Source organism: Dipodomys merriami, unplaced genomic scaffold, assembly GCF_024711535.1.
Source record: "Dipodomys merriami isolate MVZ:Mamm:240054 unplaced genomic scaffold, mDipMer1.0.p SCAF_2, whole genome shotgun sequence".
Classification (NCBI taxonomy): Eukaryota; Metazoa; Chordata; class Mammalia; order Rodentia; family Heteromyidae; genus Dipodomys; species Dipodomys merriami.
Genome location: NW_027203381.1, coordinates 94,238,382 through 94,248,763, shown reverse-complemented (window position 1 = coordinate 94,248,763; position 10,382 = coordinate 94,238,382). Strand labels below are relative to the sequence as shown.

Genomic DNA, 10,382 nt, shown 5'->3' with positions numbered 1-10,382 from the left:
TCCGGTGCCTGTTGCCTAGGCGCCGGCCCGGCGGGCCTTCCGGACGACCTTATTGGTGTCGTCCTCTCGCCCCCCCCTCCTCCCCGGGGGTCGAGATGTCGGGGCTCAGCCGCTTAGAGACGGAGGGCTGTCGCAGCCTGCTGGGCCTACTGGACAACGAGGAGATCCAGGCCCTGTGCGACACCGTCACCAACCGCCTGGTGCAGCCTGCGGACCGCCAAGGTAAGGGCTGACTTCGCTCGGCGGGCGGCGCCCCGCCCGGCCCTGCCCGAGCCCCAAGCTGAGGGTGGGGGTGGATGTGGCATCGGGTATCCGGAGTGCGGGCTCCCACTGGGTCCCCTGCCCCGCTTGGGCGGAATCCCGGGCCGTGCCAGTCACCGCGGCCGCTGGGCGGTTCTGGAATCCCGGCGCCGCCCCGGGCCGCCCGGGCGCCCGGGGGAGGTGGGGAGCCGGCCTGGGCGCGGGTTCCAGGTTTTCTTCATTAGGCGGCAGGGGGGAAGTTCGCTGGTTCGAAGATTCCGAGAGCGTCAGTCTTTTTTTTTTTTTTTTTTTGCGATTTCCATTCAACCCCGTTTTCTTCCCCTAATACTCTGTGTGGATCGGGTGCAGAGGAAGAAGGCTAACGACTCGGACTCAGCTTGCGGTTCAAGTCCCCGCTCCGTAGCCCTACGGGTTCACACATCTCTCTTAAGTTTCTATTTCCCGATACTAATTTCCGCCCCACTGACCTGCTCAGAAAGAGACTCCCCCACGTGACACCTCCGAACTGACTCTCAGCCCCAGTTCTCACGGTCCATCTAATGTGATCCATGTGACTGCCCCAAAAATTTTGTTTCAGTTCCGCTGCTCGTGCGCTGCTGCTGCCGCCTTTCCCACTAGGAGTAGCCGGGCAGGCCTGTCGCCCAACACAGCCTTGAGCCCAGATCGCTTACTCGCCCCTCATTTCTTTTTTTTTTTTTTTATACGTTTTTTATTGTAAAGATACTGTACAGAGGGGCTACAGTTACATATGTGAGCAAGGTAATGAGTACATTTCTTATCAAAAATTGTTGCCTCCTCCTTTGTTTTTCCCCTACCATCTCTTACCTCCCACCTCCACGACTACACCTTCCTCCCCCCACCCCCCCGCCTAAATTGTAAAGTTCATTTTTCAACAGTGTCTTGTGCATCTCATTGTTACAATGGGTCCACCTGTATCCCTATTTAAACATTTTGTTTTTTCCCTTCCCCTCCCCAAATTAGAGAAATGTATATACAAGATGCAGGGCACCGACATCAAATACAGGGAAAACAGGGGTTATGCCCTGGGGGAGGAACATACAAAGAAATAAAAAATCACGTGGTACATTAGTAGTATGTTAGAAACAATAGTAAGAAAGAAAAAAAAATATTTGTATCCCTATCCTGGGGTTCATTTTGCATCATCTTATCTGTTCATATGTACATAGCTTTTGACCTTTTCTGCTTGTCCTAAACGTATACTAGTTATTGCAAATAAGGGAAACCATGGGACCTATGTTTCTTTGGGCCTGTCTTCACATAATATAATTTTTCCAAGTCTCTCCATTTCCTAACAAATGGGACGATGCAATTTTTTTCTGATGGAGGGTTAGAATTCCATTGTATGTATGTGTGTGTGTGTATATATATATATATATATGCCACATTTTCTTGATCCATTCATCTAATGAGGTCACCCCTTATTTTTGCAAGCTGCTGGCTCGGCTGTTTTCAAGCTTGGGTGGGTGGGGGAACTCACAGACACTTTTGGATCAGTCTCCTAGCTAAAAACTGCAACACACGCACACACACACACACACACACACACACACACACACACACACACACACATTTTTTCCTGCTGGGCGCTATTGGCTCAGGCAGGTAATCCTAGACAGACACACACACACACACACTTTTTTCTGCTGGGCGCTATTGGCTCAGGCCTGTAATCCTAGGTACTCTGGCGGCTAAGATGGTGAATGCCACTGTTTGAAGCCAGCTGGTACAGGAAAGTCCTTGAGACTCTCCTATTAACCACCAGAAAACCGGAAGTGGTGCTGTGGCTCAAAATGGTAGCTTGCTAGCCTTGAGCAAAAAAGAGCTCAGGGAACAGTGCCCAGGCCCTCCCTGAGTGTAAGCCCGACGACCGACCGAAAAGCACATATTTTTTGGAGGCCAAGATTTTTCCAAGATGATTTTGTTGTTGTTTCAGAAATTGGTTAATTTCAGAATGGAATACACATTATGGGGTGAGTAGATTTCAAGTCATTTGGAACATTTAATGATGAACATTAATGGGAGCCATTCCTATAAACTTTGGGTTGGGAGGGATAGGGAAGAATGTTAAAATGTTTCTATCAAGATGCTTTGTACTTATAAACTGATTTGTTGAATAGCAACTACACTTTTGTACACCTACTTATAAAAATATAATTTAAAAAGAAACTCAGATTGAAAATCATTTTAGGCTAATATAGTTCTTAAGCATATCTGTGTTTTCCATGGTAATTGCCCTTCTTAAGATCATGGCTAATGTAAATTTAAAATTATAATAGATAAAAATGCTGGATTTTTTTTTTTTTTGGTCTGTCGTGGGGCTTGAGCTCTGGGCTTGGGTGCTGTCCCTGTGCTCTTCAGCTCAAGGCCTGCACTCAGAGTCACAGTGCCACTTCCGGTTTTTTTGGTGCTTAATTGGAGATTAGAGTCTCAGGGACGGGCCTTTCTGGGCTGGCTTTGAACCTCGATCTTCAGATCTCGGTGTCCTGAGTAGCTAGGATTACAGGTGTGAGCCATTGGTGCCCTGCTAAAATGCTGGATTTAAGTAGAAGTGAATAAGCAAATAAAGAGAAAAATATTTCCCAATAAAAATTTGTTTAAAAAATTTAAGGGGAGATTTCTCAGAAAAAAAAATAGGCATATAAAAACAAAACCTCTTTAAAAAGCAATAAAGTACAAACCAAAATACTAGGTGTCTTTTTCTTGGTACCATTCACATGTTGGCCATCACATAGCTCTTTTTTTTTTTTTTTTTTTTGTCGGTTCGGGGGCTTGAACTCTGGGCCTGAGTGCTGTCCTCAGCTCTTCAGCTCTAGGCTAGCACTTTACTACTTGAGCCACAATGCCACTTCCGGTTTTCCAAGTGGGTTTTTTGGGAGATCAAAGTCTCATGGAGCTTCCTGACCAGGCTGGCTTTGAACCTCTGTCCTCAGATCTCAGCCTCCTAAATAGCTAGGATTATAAGGCGTGAGCCACTGATGCCTGGCACCATCACATAACTTTTTTGACAACTAATGGATGGGATATAAATTAGAGCTACCAACCTGAAAAACAAGCTTGACATTACCTCGTATAGTGACAGATCTGACGTATAATGGTAGACTAGGGCTAGACAATTGTGTTAGTTTTGCTTTGCTATGACTGAAATGCCTAAGAGAACAACTTAGAAAAAGAAAGCCTTATTTTATCTTATGGTTTCTGAGGGTTCAGTCTCGATGCTGGGGCAGACGATCATGACTGCAGAAGCTCAGGGAGAAGGTGTTTTCTCCTTATGATGGAATCAGTGGGAGCATAAGAATAAGTTTTAAAGCTGGAAGGAACACATTTCCAATGACCTACTTCTCCCATTAGTCACCACCTCTCTGTTTCTAGTAGAATTTACAGCTGGAGGACCACAGCTAACTAACTGAACCTGTGGGAATCTTTGCATAGGCAAACCTCAACAAGGATTTTATTTAAAAAAATATTCTGAATGACTAGTTTTGGAGAAGGCACAAAATTCTGCATTACTCATAAGCTCTTAAGGGATGCTTCTCTTACTGATTCCTTTGTGTACTGGGAAATACATATGAGACTGTTCTAACTAGCAATAATAAGTCTATAAATAAGTAGGTACCTTGGAGTTCTATAGTTCTATAACTATAGTATGACTGAAAATGAATTAACTAGAGCTACATATATCCAATACTTTAGTCTCAAACAAAAGCTAATTACAGAAGACAGTACGTACACACACACACTCTCTCTCTCTCTCTCTCTCTCTCTCTCTCTCTCTCTCTCTCTCTCTCTCTCTCTCTCTCTCACGGGTAGAATTTATATATCATTTGTTTTTCTTGGTGCCAGTCCTGGGGCTCAAACTCACAGCCTGGTTGCTATCCCTGAACATTTTTTTTGCTCAAGACTAGCATGCTACTTACTACCTGAAACCCAGCTCTACTACCATCATTTAATTAATTGAAGATAAGAGTCTCTAGGCTTTTCTGCCTGAGCCAGCTTTGAACTCTGATACTCAGAAGTCAGCCTCCTGAGTAGCTAGGATTAGAAGCAAGAGCCACTAGCACCTGTCTATGAAACATTTTCAAAATGTCATAGTATACATATTTTTAAGGATACATACTTATTCTACACAGTATAAGAAATGTAAGTCTAGACTAGTAGCTGCTCTGTGAGATAGGTGAAAAAACAAGCACTCGGTGAAGTGGGAACCTCAAAGATACTAGTAATGACCTTATCTTCAAATCTCTAGGAGTACTTTTAAAGCAGTACTTTCACTGCCATTTTTGTAGACATCATCAGAAATGTTGTTTGATTTGTGTTTTATCTGCATTTGCTTTATGTGCCAGGATTGAGTTTGAATTCGGGACTTTAAGCTTACCAGGCAACTGCTATAATACTTGAATGCTTTTTTTTTCTCATTCTTTTAAAAGTGAAAAGTATCTTGTTTTTTGCCACTTCCTAGAAATTAATTGTTCATACCTCATGTATCCTCAATTTTCTTATATGTTAAATAAAGAGATTGGAATGACAGTGCTATAATTCTATGATTCTTAGGGATGTATGAGTTTAGAACTTTTGGTCTTAGTAGAAAATATAATTTTTGTTCATACTTTCAAATAATTCATTTAAAAGAATGCTAGAATTTTACTAGTTAGTAGAAGTGCAAGAAAAAGAATTTTTTTCAAGTAACAAGTAAGAACATAAAGGAAAATCTGACAATCCACTTCCTGCTTTTAAATAACAAAGACAAGCTTAAATGCTGTTCAGTAGAATGTGGGCTGATACTTGACAAATTTTTTAAGTGCCTCATGATGTTGAATTAATCACTGTAATTTTCTTCTTAGATGCTATTCATGCAATATTAGTATATAGCCAAAGTGTAGAAGAACTTCTGAAGCGTAGAAAAGTCCATCGAGAAGTCATTTTTAAGTACTTGGCAACACAGGGGCTTATTATACCCCCGACTACTGAAAAACACAATCTTATTCAGCATGCAAAGGATTACTGGAAAAGGCAATCACAGCTGAAACTGAAGGAAGGACCAGAGTTAGCTACAAAGACCGAGGATGTTCAACTCTTTCAACAGGTAAATTTGATTTTGTAGTTATATTCTGAACCTTTGATCTGTCTGAAACTGCAAATAATATAGATCTGAGTGTATGTGGTTCAAAAATAATGTATTTTCAACTTGTTATTTTACATCCTTTGTATCCTAAAGAAAGACCAATAAGAGACTAAAGATTTCTGACATTTAGTGATGTGTAAAATTGTTTTAATGTTTTCATTGTAAAGATACTGTACAGAGGGGTTACATAAGTTACATGAGTAAAGTTCATTTTCAATATAGTATCTTGTACGTCTCATTGTTATAATGGGTCAACCTGTATCCTTGTTTGAGCATTTCGTTATTTCCCTTCCTTTCCCTTCCCCAAATCAGAAAAATGTATATACAAGATCAGGGCACCAGAATATTCAAGAAAGATTTTTTTTTTCCATTATCAAATGAAGACTGTTGGATTTTTAGAGATTAAACTATAAAATCATTTATTTATGCCAGTATTATGCTTTGAATTGAGGGCCTCATGCTTACTCATCTTTTTTGGTTGGTACTCTTACTACTTGAGCCAGTCACCCAATCCAATCTTTTGGTGATTAATTAGAGATGGAAACTCTTGGCTACATCTTCCTGGGCTAGCTTTGAACTAGCTTCTTGAGTAGGTAGGATTACAGGTATTAGCCATTGGCACATGTTTGGATCATTTCATTTTGTTATATAACAATTTTTTTCACTTTAACAGAAAGCTGTTGTAAAGTCCTCCCCTCATACACTTACTCCCCCCCACCTCTTGAAATTGCTTGGAATCTAGGTAATTACTTTGCTTTCACATTAGAAAGGATCTTCTAAGGCTTTTAAAAAATTATTATGCTAAAAAGAGAATTGACTTTGAAACCATAAGGCTGTTATTTCAAGTTAATGTCTATACTAGGTGAACTTTGGCAAATAATGATTTGACCTTTCTGAGCCTTATTTCCTTTATAAAATGACTGTTACAGGGCTAAGGGGGTATAGCTTAGAGGTAGATTTTTGTGTGCATGCAGGCTGTGGGTTTAGCTTCTGTGTCATAGGCTCATTGTGAACATAGGAAGTGTGCTTAAGTGCAATGCATTGATATATTCAATATGAAGTCCTCAGTAAACATAAGCTCTTATTATCTAAATGTGATACGTGTTCCATAATACTCAGATTGCTATTAGGTATGATTTTATAGAGACAGTCTCTTTGAAAAAAAAGAAATGAGAGCATAAAATCCATCCCAGTCATAGAAAATGAATCGATGCTTATTTCAATCTATTTTAGGGAAGGTAAAAATTCTATCAACTTCATTGGCATGTAATTTAACTCAGATAGTGTGCTTGAAATACAATGTTTGAAAATTTTAACAGGTAGAATGTGTGTGGTTTTGAAATCACAAGAGAAACTTACACCAATGAATCCTTTCTTACTGTTTTATAATTGCTTTTTAAGAGAGTATATTTCAACTTTGGTTGAAATATATATCTGGAAATATATACCTTGGAAAGCTAGGCTGGAAAATTGGGAGTTTTCAGGCCAGACTGGGCTAAATAGTGATATTCTATATCAGGGAAAAAATGTTGAAGGGACTTAAGACTGCTCAATGATAGCATTAGCACATGCAAAGCCCTGGGTTTGGGCAATAGGAGAAAAAGAAAAAGAGTTTACTTACTAGTTTATTCTTGGGCTTAAGTGAACTTGGTACTTTAGCCTCCTGAATAACTGGAACTTGAGGTCATCATTTCACATACCCAGTAACAGGTCTGAGTTAGCTTTCAAATTAAGTTCCTACCCTGTGTCCCTGTTTACAGGAATCTGTTAAATTTCGATTTCCCTGATGCTGTATTGCTTTCCTGATGTGATACACAAATTCCCGCCACAGTTCCAACAGTCTCATTACACTCCTTGTCGGAATATGACTCTACCTGCAAATTCCTGCCCCCTAAAATTTTGTTTAAATTCAGCCCACACCTGTCCATGGCTGCTGCCTCCATTCCTGCCTGGAGCAGCCCCACAGGTCTGTCCCCCAGTAAAGCTTGCCAATCATTTCTTGCACCCAGGAGCAAGTTAAACTTATGTAGCTGAACTTCAAGCTACATAACTTGAAAGGTTCTAAACTAAAATGATTTTCCTTACTTTGTAAAACATTTTCCTATGCCTGTTTAGTTCAGTGATTTGAGTTCGTAGGTATTCTGATTCCTTTTTCTGGAATCTGTACATTAGAAACTTGACATGTAGCAGGTAGACAGAAAAGTAGATTTTAGTTTAGCCTTAGCTTTATTTTTTGTTTGTTTTTAATCAGCAGGGAAAAGAAGATAAAAAAGCTGAGAAAGTCGATTTTCGCCGCCTTGGAGAAGAATTCTGTCAATGGTTTTTTGAACTTCTTAATTCTCAGAATCCTTTTCTGGGACCACCTCAAGATGAATGGGGGCCACAGCACTTCTGGCATGATGTAAAGCTTAGGTTTCATTATAATACCTCAGAACAAAATGTGATAGACTACCATGGAGCAGAACTTGTGAGCCTTCGTTTGCTGTCACTAGTAAAAGAAGAATTCCTTTTTCTCAATCCCAACCTAGATTCCCATGGACTGAAGTGTGCTTCTTCACCCCATGGGTTAGTTATGGTGGGAGTTGCAGGGACTGTTCACCGAGGAAACAGTTGTCTGGGAATTTTTGAACAAATTTTTGGACTCATCCGGTGCCCTTTTGTGGAGAATACTTGGAAAATCAAATTTATCAACCTGAGAATTGTTGGGGAAAGTTCCATTGCTCCTGGAACAGTACTGAAACCAGCAGTTACATTTGAACAGAGTGATCTGGAGGCCTTTTATAATGTTATTTCTTTGTGTGGTAACAATGAAGGAAGAGTTAATATAAGGCAGCCTTTGGAAAGTGGGACTGGAGACCAGTCTTTGGGTGGTGGAAATGAGTCATTAGTGAGCAAAAGAGAACTGAGTTTGACTAACCCTGTAAAACACTGAGCACTGTATGTCAGCTTAGTAAATCTCTACAGAACCTCTTCCAAGTGCTGCATCAGTAATTTCGTGATTTCAGATGTAAGGAATGACAGTTAAATGGCTTTCTGTACTGCCATGTTATATGAATACTTGCCCATTTCTGAGTTACACAAATGTTTTGAGAACTTAATTGCAGTTCACCTAATAAATCCCACTTTAGATGTTGTAGCTAACTGTGTGCCTTACAAATCAGGTAATATTTTCATTTTACTTAGTGAATATTATCTATATAACAAACAATTGACAGTGTTAAAATCTTACAGGACATTTTACAAATGCATCTCATGATACTGTTTAAAAGATAAAATAACTTAAAAATAGTTTAGAGATGTTTGCTGTAAACCCAGTGTTTTCATTTTAGAAAATTCTGTTTACATTGTTAAGTACAAAACTTCACAAGGGGAGAAAAATTTACTACCTCTGTAAATACTTGGAAAACATTTTTCAGTTACCTGCTTCAGTCCAAAAAAGTGTCTGTTATAATCTTCAACATTTTGGCAATAATAAATACTGCTCCCAAGACAGAACTTAGTCTTACCTACATTTTAGCTAATAGTTTTATAAGAGAATTTATTGTAAAACCAGAAAAAGGGAATACACTTTTGATAATTTAAAGGTGTGTGCAATTTTTAGTTTTATTTTTCCCTTGATAGATTTGGCATTGATTATTCATGTTGTTCAAAAAACAACATGAAACCCAAATCCAAATTTAACATACACATATTTTCTCTGTGTACATATACTCCACATCCTACCATGAACTTTTTCACCTTTTATTTGTGTTATTAGGTTTTAGATAAAAAAAATTGAGTTGCCAGATTAATGACATAGTTGCTTTGAAGTTTATTTCCTGCCACCAGCATCTGTTTGCTTGTCCTGGATTTAATTAGGAATTTCAGTTTACAAAGGAACCATTTGACCAAAAATTCAACTGGAAAATATGATGATATATTGTACATATTAAGTTTTTATTTTTAATTTTGCTTCTGATCACCTAGGATAGATATTGGAAGCAGAAGAAAATAGTCATACTTTTTTTTTTTCAATGGCATACCTTTTTTTGAGGGTATAACCTAAAATAAGAACTTAATAAAGGAGGGAAATTCATTTTTGTGTGTGAGAATGGTTTAGATTTAGTTAAGAGTTTTCTTGTTTGGCTGGGTGCTGGTGGCTCATGCCTGTAATCCTGGCTACTCAGGAGGCTGAGATCTGAGAATGAGGGTTCAAAGCCAACCCGAGCAGGAAAGTCCGTGAGACTATCTCCAATAAACCACTAGAAAACAGGAAGTGGTACTGTAGCTCAAGTGGTAGAGTGCTCACCTTGAGCTGAAGAGCACAAGGACAGCGCCCAGAGTTCAAGCCCCACAACCGCAGCAAAAAAAAAAAAAAAAGTTTTTTCTTGTTTGGGAGTAAATTTATAGGTATTTAATCAAAGCAAATTTATTATTGCTATTTATACTATCAATATAATACAAATGGATATAAGAAGAGAGCAGTTAACTTGTCATAGTGGCTCACAATTATAACCCCAGCTAACCTGGGGTATTAACAGGAGGACCTTGGTTCAGTGCCATATCTGGCATCTGGCACACTGGACATATTGATGCCTATCTGTAATCCCCGCAGTATAGGAGTCAGAGGTAGGAAGATTGGACTCTGAAACTGTTGTCTTTTGATAAAATCGTGACACTGGACTAAATAACTAGAGCAAGAAAATGTCCTGGGTTTCTGACTGAAGTAGTATCTTCCAAGAAATTGAAGCTTTGGGTTCAAATGTCAATATAGTCAAAAGAAGCAAAAGAGGAACATGCATTTTTCATAATTCCATTACTTTCATAGGGTAGATGAGTCACATGAATTTATCATATAGCTTTGCATAGCTTTTGGAAACTTGAGTTTTATCTTTATTAGAGTTTCAGTACAATTATAAAACAAAATAGAAAAATAAATACCCTAAGTAAAAGATAAAGTTAAAATCCATTCTTTTCTTTGTGCTGTTGATGTAAAGTACTG

General features: G+C 39.1%; 1 protein-coding gene across 2 annotated transcripts; it reads left to right on the top strand.

The window, feature by feature from the left end:
- On the top strand, positions 1 to 8,537 carry CUNH3orf38 (chromosome unknown C3orf38 homolog). Of its 2 annotated transcripts, none has more exons than XM_070030441.1 (3): positions 1 to 222; positions 5,121 to 5,362; positions 7,656 to 8,537. In XM_070030441.1, the coding sequence occupies exons 1-3, from the start codon at positions 96 to 98 to the stop codon at positions 8,331 to 8,333; spliced, it is 1,047 nt and encodes a 348-aa protein (XP_069886542.1). In that variant the 5' UTR covers positions 1 to 95; the 3' UTR covers positions 8,334 to 8,537. The 2 variants fall into 2 exon arrangements, with proteins under 2 accessions (XP_069886542.1, XP_069886541.1); XM_070030440.1 differs by having other exon boundaries at positions 7,653 to 8,537.
- Positions 8,538 to 10,382: the final 1,845 nt, after the last annotated feature.